Source organism: Polyodon spathula, unplaced genomic scaffold (genome assembly GCF_017654505.1).
Source record: "Polyodon spathula isolate WHYD16114869_AA unplaced genomic scaffold, ASM1765450v1 scaffolds_565, whole genome shotgun sequence".
Taxonomy (NCBI): Eukaryota; Metazoa; Chordata; class Actinopteri; order Acipenseriformes; family Polyodontidae; genus Polyodon; species Polyodon spathula.
In genome coordinates, this window is record NW_024472054.1 from 7533 (window position 1) to 20596 (window position 13064).

General features: G+C 39.9%; 1 protein-coding gene across 1 annotated transcript; it reads left to right on the plus strand.

Annotated features, from left to right (window-relative positions):
• The first annotated feature begins 506 nt into the window (after nt 1–506).
• LOC121308193 lies at nt 507–10294 on the plus strand. The gene is made up of 4 exons (XM_041240462.1): nt 507–1489; nt 3262–3369; nt 9845–9954; nt 10191–10294. The coding sequence occupies exons 1-4, from the start codon at nt 843–845 to the stop codon at nt 10274–10276; spliced, it is 951 nt and encodes a 316-aa protein (XP_041096396.1). The 5' UTR covers nt 507–842; the 3' UTR covers nt 10277–10294.
• The last annotated feature ends 2770 nt before the right edge of the window (nt 10295–13064 follow it).

A 13064-nucleotide genomic window follows, 5' to 3' on the forward strand; every position in this document is an offset into this window, starting at 1 on the left:
TCTTTTAAAGATTAATATACAACAGCAATTTTTTTTTTATCATCAGCCTTCGTCCTGATTCTTCAAATACTAGAGCCTGGTAGTGACAGCTTCTGCAAGGAGGGGGAGGGGATGGGGGACTTGGGGAGTCCTGAGAATGAAGCAGCTGAACCCCCCTCCAGTTAATGCAGCCTGTCAGTGTGGCGGCTTCACCACTGGAAAACGTAGCGCGCCAAACGCCTTCCTTCAGGAGTACAGCCACAAGGCGGCTGCTGTGTTGTTTTGATAACTCACAATTCTCAGCACAGGTTCAATTTGTGTGTTTATTTTCTTATGCATGTGTATTGTCTGTAATTCACTTATTCTCTAGTATTACTATTAGCTATATAATAAATGTTTTTTTTTAAAAATTTTTTTTTAACTTATCTGTTTTCATAGAAGCACATGTTAAGAAAGCAAGTACTTTCATTTTTCTAACGTGATACCTAGTATACAGTACTGGGGTGAAATAACCAAACAAGTATGTTTAAACAAACTACCTGCAAATAAGTCATATAGCTTTCTTTAACCTTGTATGGTAACCAACATACATGATTTCTACAGCATGTGCTTCTTTCAAAGCCAAGGTCTACATAGCCAATGGAATTACACGACAGATCGGATGTACAGAATTGCTTCATTAACGATAACGTCTTTAAAGGTCACATGTAAAACATAGTTTTCTTTAGCAAAGACAACCGGAATGTGAGGGCTTAATAGTCTATTCACTTATCTAAAAGGTTGCCTCTCCAACAGAACACCACCACCACCACCACCTACTTCAATCAATGTTTGACCATACTTTATCCTGATTTTAGCTTCTAATGTCTATTTTTTCCCTATATGTCTTTCAGCAGCCCTATGGTAAGAAAAGCCCAGCTCCACTGCCTCAGGCAGCCATGGATGGCTCTTACCTTGGCTTGCCTTCTCCCAGAAGGGGATCAGGTGGGCTGAACTTTCAGGTGCTGCTTTCTCACAGAGACAAGAAGCGGGTTGCTTTAGCGAGGCAGGCACACAGCCCCCTCCAACAGGGTGCTCCTTCAGGGAGCGGTTCTGAGGACGGCTCTCCAGAGTATTGGGGGCTCCCATTGAGGCCACAGCTGGGGGGGAGCGAGCCTCGTCCGGGACGTCCTGATCAGCTTAGAGAGGCTCAGCTCATGAACGGAGAATTGAGACACGCAGGGATGACTGAACCACGTGTGGGCCGGCACTCTTGCCACAGGGAGGCACAGGGTTCGGGCAGGCAGGTTCCTGAGGTTTCCCTGACTGGACCGGAGCCGCCATCCCCAGCTGACGTGGCAGAACCCCAGGGCAGCAGGGGGCTTTCAGATGAGAGGAGGCACAAGCTGATGCTGCAGAAGCTGGAGCTGGAGGTGGAGAGGGAGCGGCTGCAGTCTCTACTGGCACAGCAGGAGGAGAAGCTCCTTCGGCAGCAGAGGCAGCTCAGCCAATCCCGTCTGGACTACAGCAGGTAAGCTCTCCAAATAGCTTGAACAAAGCTTCTCATACTTGCAAATGGCTGCCGCTTGAACACAACTTCTCATACTAAACAGACATTAGTTTGATTTAAATTGATTTATTTGTTTTATTTATTTTTTTATTATGGATTTTTTTTTTTGTAGTAAAGTAGTTGTAGCTACTGTAAATTTAAGGATGTTGGAAATGGTGGTTTGTGATTAGTTACATACCAAAGTAAATTACTCAATCTTAAATGAATACATAAATAAAGCAAATTATCTGTCATTGTGGCATCCTCTAAATGTGAACTACAATATGTGAACTACAAGAATTTAGCGATGGAGTACGCCAGAGAAAAATCCCCCTCTCTCATCCCAGTCACTTTTCTTTTCTTTCTTTGATTTCCTTTCTTTTTATTATGTGTGTCTCAATAATTTGGTAGGGCAACACAGGCCGTTGTGACATGTCTTCAGAATATTGCACTGTTATCTGAATCGCTTCAGTGCAGTATTTTACATTTTTTTCTTACATACTGGCATTTGCACTGTGATCAGAATACAGCCCTAAGAGTTTTTGTTTATAGACAGTAAGGGTTTAAGATGTTTGTGTTAATAAAAGGTTTTAAAAACATACCTTTCGTGTATTTTCCTTGAGAAACTATATAAAATGGGTAGTAAATGAAAAATTATTTAAATCAATGATAAAAAAACCCCAAAAACAATCGATTTAAATCAACTTGATTTGAATCAACCAACCCTTCTATATTTTTAGTGGAATGTCCTAATACATTCAACAGGAAAAAATAACTTCCTCAACTCCTGCTGTTAAACTTTATTTACCAGGGAAGTATCCCATTTGGGTCATTAGACAATTTTGTAAATGTACAGCTGTACCACAATGTGAACATCAAAGACAGAAAATGTAAATCCATTACAAAAGTCATTGTTATGCCCAACTTGTGAAGAGTGGCTACACTACCTTAACAGCATCTCATGAAATACTAATATATTAAATATAAGAGTCTGCAGGAGTTTGAGCAGGTATTATCAAAGTATATGCAGAGTCCAGGGACCACAGTCAGAAACTAGACTTGGCATAGGTTAAATCACTTGTGTCTGATTTCACAGATCTTGCATGACCCAATGTGAGATTTAGATAAAGTAGTCAAAGGTCAGTGCTGATTGAGTCTGTAAAACTAGATGAGCGTCTCTGATCTTTTACAATAATTCCATGCAGGGTGACTTACTAAGACCCAATAGAGGAGTAAAGGGGGGAAACATGTACAGTCTATCCTTGCAAATGTTGAGTGTATTGTGTTAGTACTTTATATCTGTAAACAAGTATAGGCACATACAGAGGATCCTCGTAATCGTGTAATAATCAAGTGGTACCTGAGCGGTTAAAAATATTTCTGTAAAAAGCTTGGAATGTATGATTGAGTGAATACTGGTACAAAATGAAGGCAGTTACTGTATAAAATGATATAACAGCCGCACAGACATGATTATTATCATTATTATTATTTTTAATGAGGATCCTAAATAATAAAGATGATTACAAATTAATAAATACAGTCCATGTACAGATATTGGCTCCTGTTACTACCTGTCCCTGGTTATAGGATTGTTTACCGCTCTGGTACAAAATCCGCAGGAGCAGTTGAATTCATGCTGAAACTGTTCTGGAGCAGATGTAGGAGGAGTCTGGCTCAGAGTCTGTGAGTTTGTTGTTCTGCGTGTTTAGTGTGTTTAAAAATAAGTGTTTTTGTGTTCTTTGTGAAATAAGGTTTCAGGATGCAGCTGTGGCAGAGCTGGAAGAATCGATCCATGATGTTCCCTTGAGGGAGCCTGGGCAGAGGGTTTACATGAACGGCAGCACCACTCCTGGACCCAGGTATGGGCTGGCTCCACAGTGCTGCCCACCCAACATTTATTTCTGGACGTTTTGGACAAAAACTTTTTTTTCTACACAGCTAAAGGGCTTTTGTTCGAAACGTCCTAAAATGTATATATTTTTTATTTTCATTTAAACCTTTTTGTGTACATCCAAAAAACAATATTTTTGTACACTGCAGTTATATCTCCTTACCAGCTAAATGTGTGCATTTTTCACAGTAACTGGCAAAAACCTTCGCACTCAGTTTACTAGCTTTCGCAAGTTATTATCATAAATATCAACCTCAATCGAGACTCCAGCCTCTCGAGGTAAACCTATTATTTTGAGACCATTCTTACAAAGCATTAACAGAAGCATATCTGTGTCTGCCTTGCAGCTGATTCTCTCATTTCCCTCTGTAAACATGCACGTCACATTAGTGCAGAGCTCGCTCGGGCACCAGCGAATCCATTGGGACAGGGCGGGCGAAGCGGGCGTCTGGCGATTCTGCCTCTATAGAGAGTGCTGCTCATCAACTTTACACTTTTAACTCATCGTATAATTCAATATTAAAATCACTGAAGCACATCCTTCCTGCATTATTTAGAAGTATAAATACTCTGGTAAACAAATACAAATCACAATATTCACACTTTGACCTTTTTTTGGTTTTATTACCCCTTTAAAAAACGACCATTTCAGAAATCATCTCAAGCGTTTTGAAACTGGTAAAAATGTAATCAGCACATTAGTTGAAAATAAACATTTAAGTGTGTAGTAATTGAAGACATATCATGGCCATTTTTTTTGTGAGTTTATTCATCATGTGACTTCACCCCATGTCTCTGCTGAAGCTCAACATGGAGGCTGCACCAACAAAGAAAAAAGCAATGTTTCAGTTAAAAGAAATAAAAGAAATAAATTTATTTTAGAGTTAAAAGAAATCAGATTATCTGTAGGAGGATGGTGCAATAGTATAGGTTTTGCTGTAATTCGTGTGATCATGTACAAGTCAGTACCATTATATATCATAATGCCAGTCGTAAACACGTAGAGAAGAAGAAAGCAAATAAGACTACAACAATGGCAAAGCACTGCATTCTGTGCTGAAAAACTAAGACCCAAGGTCCTGCGCTCAAGGCGGATTTTTCCCAAAGTAAGCTAAATTAATTGCATATTTCATTATTGTTTAGTTTATTTCATTCCACGCTACCTGCCTTTAACGAAGCTATAATTAGCAATTTCAAACCATGGCCATTTCTTAATTGAATTATATTTTTTGACGATGCAGAAATTAGCTCAAAACTATTTTTCTAGCTATACAATCCTTAAAGGAAATTGAGCACTTTACTGTGTAAAGGATGTAGTCTACACACCGTTGGTTTCATAAAGACATTCTGTCTGGAGACACGCCTCTTTAAATCTTACAAATAACACTGCAGAATTAGGAAAGAAACAATTGAGAGGATTAATTATGCGTTTACATTAAAAGGGGCGCTATTTAAATTACAATTGGGTAATACATAGCAGTGAACCTGTTTTAGAGCAACGAGTCAGTCAACACGCCTTTATCAGTGTTTCAGATTTTATCCTGGTTATATTATAATGCCAGTAAAACAATAAACTTAATTTGTGGAGTACCGTATCTAGGATTACACTCACATGACATTGCTGGACTGTTAATGTTTCATATTTTTTATTGTTATTGTAAATGCCAACAATAAGCTAACACCTTTATTTATAGACTGAACTACTTTGTTAGTGGAAGACTGTAAATATGATTCTCACAACTGTGCTGGACATTTGGATTTCTGAACTGTTGTAATATAATTCTTAGGTTTTCCTGCTTATTTTAATGCCAGCAATGAGCCAAGTGATGTCTAAAAGCATTATTACAGGTTTGAAGTGTCATCAGGTGCTTTACTATCTATTACAGCAACAAGAGTCTGATTGAAAAAAGAATTGTGGTAATATTTATTAATTTACTTATTTTAACTACCAACATAACCTTTAAATGTCATATTTAATTATTAATATGTTGATATAAAGTGGGAACAAATGGAATTGGCCATTTTTGAAAAAACGGAATTTGGTATTCCCAAGAATGGAACAATTAGTAGCTATAAAGATGGTTACAATTGAAGGCAGTGCAGATGCCAGTGTTTTATGTAGTATTATAAAGCAATTTTATGCAGGCCACCAGTTAAGCATGCAGTCTATATCTATGATAACAACCGACAGGGCTGCATAGGATCAGAGGATGATTCAAAATCAGAGGCAGAGCCACAATAAATGACTTGTTTAAATTTAAAGTAAATTGTAAAATTGTTGAGATACTTGTGTTGGAATACTGTTTCAAAATTGTATAATGCAACAAAAACATATTAAAAGGGTTAATGCGTGGTCTGAAGGTTTCTCACTGATAATTTACCCTTTCTCAGTGAAAACGGCAAGTTTCTCAGTATCTATAAAAGCTTAGTGGGATGGGGAACGCTGCTCCTTACACATAGGAATTCGGGCATGTGATTGGTTAAAACCTCATCAGCACGACCAAAAAGAGATTAACTATTATAGAGCCCCCGTGCCTGCTGTTTACGGTCAATAGTTTTTTTTTTTCAAACTTCCTCAAATGACATCATTCTGCTGAGCGTCCTTCCGGTCGATTTCACACAACACAGCAAAACGGTGGATAGCCCCTCACCTGGACTGGCCTGGACAGCGATTTTGTCATGTAACAGAAAATTAATTACAGAATATACTACAGACAAAGATCCTGGCTAACACTAAAGAGTCAGAGAAATTTCATGCATTTAGTGTTGTTTCTGACTTCCTAAAATTCAAACAGATCCATCTGGATGATGCAAATAAACATGACGTTCACAAGCTCAACGGACTCTTCCGAGAATTCTGTGTTGCAGTGAGAAAGCCAGATGGACAATTACATGCCAAAAGAACTTTAATAACTATGCGATATGGACTAAAAAAATGTTTTTTTATTGACTGATTCATAAAATCAATATGGACTGCACACCTCGGCTCATAGAAGAAAACTAAAGACCCCTCAGGAAGATCTATAGTTAACCGCCACAGGACAGTTCCCTCAGCCAGCAGCTTCAGGCGTCATAGTTGGGAACTATAGTTCTTCCCTTGCGGGACACACTTTCACACTGTTGGCCTCCTCTCCAGTCCATACTTATTATATATACATTACTAATGGGGGTGAACAAAATAAAGACTACCATGTCAAACAGGCAATCAAATACCACTGTTTCAAAGGTCTTTTAAGACCGATCAAGTGTCCTGCTACTGATTTGGTGTAATGTAGGAGTAATCGGAAGTGACTGGTCAGTAAAGATGGTTGCAGTGTTGTTTATCTGAAAGGAGTCTAAAGGTGCTTTCACACAGAGGAGCTATGACGCTTCAGAAGTTATGTGTGGTCCAGTGGTTAAAGAAACAGGCTTGTAACCAGGAGGTCCCCGGTTCAAATCCCAGCTCAGCCACTGACTCGTGTGACCCTGAGCAAGTTACTTAACCTCCTTGTGCTCAGTCTTTCAGGTGAGATGTTCTTGTAAGTGACTCTGCAACTGATGCACAGTTCACACACCCGAGTCTCGTATCTTGTAAAGTGCTTTGTGATGGTGGTTCACTTTGAAAGGTGCTATATACAAATAAAGGTTATAAAGATTACACTATGTAACACAATCTTTTGTTCCTGGGTAGTAAGTGTTATTTCCTAATTGCTTATGCCTCAAAAGTATAGAAAATGGCCATTATTCCCCACAAACTTTGCTTTTGTGAGCAGGACAGTGAGATTTCAAAATATCACTATTTTCAATGGGAAAACGGGCAAATGTGTGTTTTTTCGTTCACATAAAGTCAGAAAAAAACAACATATGAATCCAAATTAACATGTATTTATACTAAAGTAATACAAAAATAACTACAAAAGATTTAGAAGTGAGTAGTTTTTTGAGAGTTACAATTATACTGTAAATCACTTTCACGAATGTTCTCGTTATACTGTCCTTGGTAGCGGCGTTCAAAGTCCAGTATATCATGGTGGAAGCGCTCGCCTTGCTCCTCCGAGTACGCTCCCATGTTCTCCTTGAATTTATCAAGATGAGCATCAAGGATGTGGACTTTGAGGGACATCCTACAGCCCATTGTGCCGTAGTTCTTCATCAGTCTCAACCAGCTCCACATAGTTTTCGGCCTTGTGATTGCCCAGGAAGCCCCGAACCACTGCGACAAAGCTGTTCGAAGCCGCTTTCTCCTTACTAGTGAGCTTCTTGGGGAATTCATTGCACTCCAGGATCTTCATTATCTGTGGTCCGACGAAGACACCGGCTTTGACCTTTGCCTCAGACAGCTTAGGGAAGAAGTCTTGAAGGTACTTGAAGGCTGCCGACTCCTTATCTAGAGCTCTGACAAATTGTTTCATAAGGCCCAATTTGATGTGCAGTGGTGGCATCAGCACCTTCCGGGGGTCCACCAGTGGCTCCCACTTGACGTTGTTCCTCCCCACAGAGAACTCGGTCCGCTGTGGCCAGTCCAGCCTGTGGTAGTGCGCCTTGGTGTCCCTGCTGTCCCAAAGGCAAAGATAGCAGGGAAACTTGGTAAAACCACCTTGGAGACCCATCAGGAATGCCACCATTGCAGCCTCTTGATGCCATCTCAGAAAAATGCAGATATGTATCCACTTAGGCAGCTGGAACTAAACTGAACTGGTGGGCTTAAGGCCCCTGTATTTATACTACTATTTATATTACTGGAAAGTTCTAGAAGTTACTCCAAGTTTACTCAGCACTGAATCTATCTGGAATGTTCTGGAAAATAGGTACATTTCAAAATATCACTGTCCTGGTCACAAAAGCAAGTTTGTGGGGAATAATAGCCATTTTTCTATACTTTTGAGGCATAAGCAATTAGTAAAATATAAGCACTTACTACCATTAAACGACCAAAAAAAAATGTTTTACATGGTGTTATTGCCTAAGCGGATACACCGGTTCCCTTTAATTATTTTTTTCTGTACGTACTAATACTTTGTATATGATGTAGAATATGTGATTGTAAACATCTAACACTAGTACGTACCACAGTATACTTTTTCAAATAAACATGTTATGATTTTGAATTTGCACTGCTTAGGGTTGGTATTATTGTTATTGCTTGCACCCCGGCACCTCTTTCTTTACAAATTAATCACAGCGTGCATGTGTTAGGTCTTGTCAGTGTCTCGGATTGCACGAGAACAGTCTGTTTTTGCCATACGAACAACATGTTGATTGACAGGTTTGAAAGTTGTACTCGTGCGATCTCTTTGGCTGTGTAAATGGGTTAGGATGGTATTACACTGGCATAGATAGCACAATTTCATGCTGTGTGAAAGGGTATTTTACACACGCGTTAAAACAATTCAGACACGGCACAGTAGCTGCATTTCTGTGTGAAAATGGTATAAGAAGTACTAATACTGAGGGTGTGGCCACTTAACCGCTTTGGCTGACCATTCCTGGCTTTGTTTATAATGACAGCGAATTAACTTCATGAAGCGATGTACACAGGTGAATCCCTTTCAAAATTACAAAGTCACTTTAGATGGTAACCAAACGTAAACATTGGTATAAAAGACATAATTAAACATTTAGACCTTGAAGGGGAAAAAAAAAGATGGTGGCAGTCAGTGGGTAGATGTAACACATCCATTCTAATATTATGGTCACAACTTCTGATGCCAATTGACAAGCTGCGGTCCCCACACACAGAGCCATCTTGCACTTGCAGTGTGAGTTGGTGACTAGCCTGGCAGCAGGCTTGTTTCCTTTGTCAGGCTATTTAGGGATCACACTGTTTTGTTGATCACAATCGCCACCATGGCAGCCTGTATCTCCCTGGTTAACGTATGAAACTTAATGCTTCAGTGGGAAGCGATGCAGAAATCGGGTGGTGACAGGCTGTCATTCTGTAGTGTTGCTTAATGAACAGCAGCAAATCTGGGGTAATTAGAGTAAATTAAAGGTTCTTACGTTTGCCTTTCCTTAAGAAATATTCAAGTGGAAGCCTTAAATAATTCAGCTCTCGAAGGCCTGTTGCAGTGCTGTGTATTTTAGTGTGTTTCATTTGACAGGAATACCAATCTTTCGTTTGAGAAAGGAAATAAGGGTGTTGGAGGTGGTGGGAGGGGAGGGGGAGGGGGAAGGTGATGCACAGTCACATAATTGTTTCCTTGAGTCTCCGCAAATGACAGTCATTCTTCTTTTATTAAGTGTCTTTGCTCCCAGGGGGAATCCTTGCTAAATGTATTGGCACACTGAGAGAAAAAACTAAACATCTTACTGCAGCAAAGCAAGGAATAAGGTGCTTTCATTACATGTATATTCTTGATGGCAAACAAAACATACATCTCTCTCTTTTTCTTTATTTATCTTTATTTTTCTCGATCTTTCTCTCTTTATTTCTCTCTCTCGCTCTCTCTCTCTCCTCTTCCCAGTCTGTTCCCAGCCAAGCCAGAGAGGTGCCTCAGTGCAACCCCAGTCCAGGAGAAGAGCAGAGCGCTCCCTGTGCAGGAGGACTGGGAGGATGGGTTCCACTCTGTTCTAGGTACAGCAGCAGTGATTGCTATTGAAGGAAAAGACTGCTTTATCTCTTATTTTTTAAAGAAAAAATAGTTAGCAGTTAGACATCCTAGCTGACATAGGCATATAAATACAGTACATGATAGCCTGGAATTTAGAGGCTAGCACGTAGCTATCATGTAGCTAGACCTTGATAGGATCAGGGTCTCTGGTAATGTCACCATGCTTTGTTTATGTATCTTGCCTCCATGTCTCATACAGAGGATCTGTGCAGCTCCAGAAAAGACGCTTCCACCTCTCCTGCCTTCCTTCCCACAGCCACCTTCCCTCAGCCAGACCTAGGGTAAGCTCCTGACTCTCTAGGCCTGCCTAGGTTCAGTTGTGTAAAAGATTTAAATTGCATGTCTGAACTTCTTTGAGTGGAGACTGACATATGACAGAGGTTAGGAGACACTTCTTTACACAGATAGTGGTGAGGGTATGGAATGGGTTATTAACCTATGTAATTGATACTGAATATTTGGAATCTCAATGGTAACACACTAATTGGAGTAATATGTTCTACTGAGAAATATGTTACCCGGTTTATCAGGCAAGTTTCAGGATGAAACTTTTTTTTTTTTCATTTTCATAATGATTGATTAAAATCAATGCAGGTTACAGCTGTAATGTATAAAACTATGCTTATTTAAAACTTTGTGAAGCATTTTGCTGCCATTTGTATATTTAGCCAAATATCTTGAGATTTAACATGTCATTTTTGACTGCTGAAAGCCTGAATTACAGTAGTGTAACCTGTTGTTTAAACAATCCACGACATATCATACAAACATGACGTCTTTTAAACCGGTGGCCAGAGGAGAGTGTGCTGGCATATAGGGCCCCCAGTGTTCACACAGCAGTGAGAATGGCTGCTGATTCATCCCTGGGAGCTTCCTCACTGAAGAGCTGTACTGCACTGGGAATGTGTGCTGGTCTACACTAGATGGATTTCTTGCATCGGAGACCAGGCTGTGTATTTATCTATTATAGGCAGTGTTATTTTAATGCAGTGGTTCCCAGGGATGAATCAAATATGGTTTCAGGGGGACTGCAGCACAGAAATAGTCCCTCCCAAACTGCCATGGTGCCTGACCAAGCACAAATCCCAGGACCGGGGCTCAATTGATCAACATGAACGCTTCCGTTAGGTGCTCTGCGTTATTCTGAAACAATTCCTACCTGGATATCGGCTTTATCTTACATTTAAAAATTCTTAATTTCCAATGCCCAATCTGACAATATGTACCATTATACAACAATGTATATGATAGGTGTAATAGGAGTACACCTTTCACATTTCTGTAGATTCACTAGGTGGGGGTTTGCAGTTGGGATGCCTCATGTCATAGTGAGCTGCAAACCAAGAAAGTTTGGGAAGCTTTGATTTAATTTGCTACTATTGCAAATCAAGTACCGGGGTATAGACTGAACTCATCGCTTTGTTTAATAGTCTACAGAGGGTGAAACAGTAAAGTTTCCTGCTGTTCTCGTTTGCACTATTGGCTTCATGATGGGTTTAGATAGGCTAACAGCAATGTTGTGCATCTTATGAGTCAGAACTCCGAACCTCGTGACGCAAACGCAGTCGAGACGAGTTTGCTTATTTGTTTATCACATTTTTTTTCAACTCTGTAAGCCAGTCACACCTCAGAAAGTGCAATTGCTACTTCCACTGATTCATGTACAACACGAGCGCTTAAGGTTGTACAATAAGAAGCAGCATCAAATCAGAGTAGGTGTGGATGCTTATAAGTAATAAACCACTAAATAGCTGGTAGGTGGTGCAGGTTTCAAATAATCACACGTCCAACTGAATGTGATTTTTTCATACCAACAGAAGTCTGGTCAGTTTAAAACTTAAAAAAAAAGACAATTTGAGGCTGAGCTAGCAATACCTATAAAAACTGTGTCGCGAGGTGCTCATCTGGTAATAGCGGACCACCTGTTTTGTGCAGGGGGTGTCAAAAAGAAGGATGAACGCCGGTTTGCGTCCTGGCTGTGTGAAGTTGCTGGTATTACATTGGGAATTACACAGTGAGTGTCACATTGGCTCTGGCGCTCCCACAGTTTAGGGAGGCATAATTAGCAGGGACTTTCTTCTCAAAGGTCTACAGTCGACTCTATTGACCAGATGGCCTTTGTCCTACATCTGCTCTCAAGCTCCTGGGTGTAAAGAGGCAATTGACCTCTGCTCATTGGGAATGATTTACACACAGGGGTTAAATGTAGTTTAGTTGGTCTCATTCTCATGATAAGGACTCTTAACTGCTATGCAGTATGAGTCTTATTTCCATTCCTGTTAATGTAGTATTTGTGTGTTTATTTGATTTCTCAGTTAGGTTGCTTGTAGTACTGTGAATCAGAGAATGATTTGTTTGCTACTGATATGTAATCTGCTGTATCCACAAATTGACCACCTTCATCTGCTTCTGTTTAAACAGCCCATCTGTCATGGAGAAAGAATTTGTGTAATTACAGCGACTGTATGACGCTCTCGGCATAACTGTATGACGCTCTCGGCATAACTTTCAAAAGGGGGAAGCTAAGAATTAGGCAAGCGTTTCAAGTTGGGACACATTCAGATGTTATGTCTGTACATATGCCTACTTGACTTGTGATAGGTCTTGGTATGGACATTCTATAGCACTTGGTATGGACATGCTATAGCACAAGTTCTTAGAGGTATCAGAATCTAGGTGATGGCCTACTGATGCGTGAGTTCTGCCCTCTTAATTCTTCAGCCTAATAAAGGCTGTACCTTCAGAACATCCTCCCCACAATTAATACAACTTTTCATGGATGTGTTACAATTTTATAAACCACATATAGAAAAATATAACCAGTCACAGTTACAGGTTTGTCAGAATTCCAGTATGTCTTGCACTTTATGGATTAAAAAAAAAAAAACAACAAACACATAAAAATCTCAAACTGCACAAGATGGCATCTCTTATCCAATACGAGACACAATACATACAATGGGTAAACATCTTCAAGAAGATTTCAAAGATTGCAAAGAGTTTGGTTTAGTAAGGATCGCTTACTACTGGTGTACCTTCAGATATTAGTTTTGGAATGTTTTGATCCTCTGCA

Bases quoted from the DNA above. Each gene is read 5' to 3' on its own strand.
- LOC121308193 (XM_041240462.1), top strand. From the start codon at position 843: ATGTCTATTTTTTCCCTATATGTCTTTCAGCAGCCCTATGGTAAGAAA. The intron at 1,490-3,261 runs GTAAGCTCTCCA...TTGTGAAATAAG, and splicing joins TCCCGTCTGGACTACAGCAG to GTTTCAGGATGCAGCTGTGG. The intron at 9,955-10,190 runs GTACAGCAGCAG...TGTCTCATACAG, and splicing joins TGGGTTCCACTCTGTTCTAG to AGGATCTGTGCAGCTCCAGA.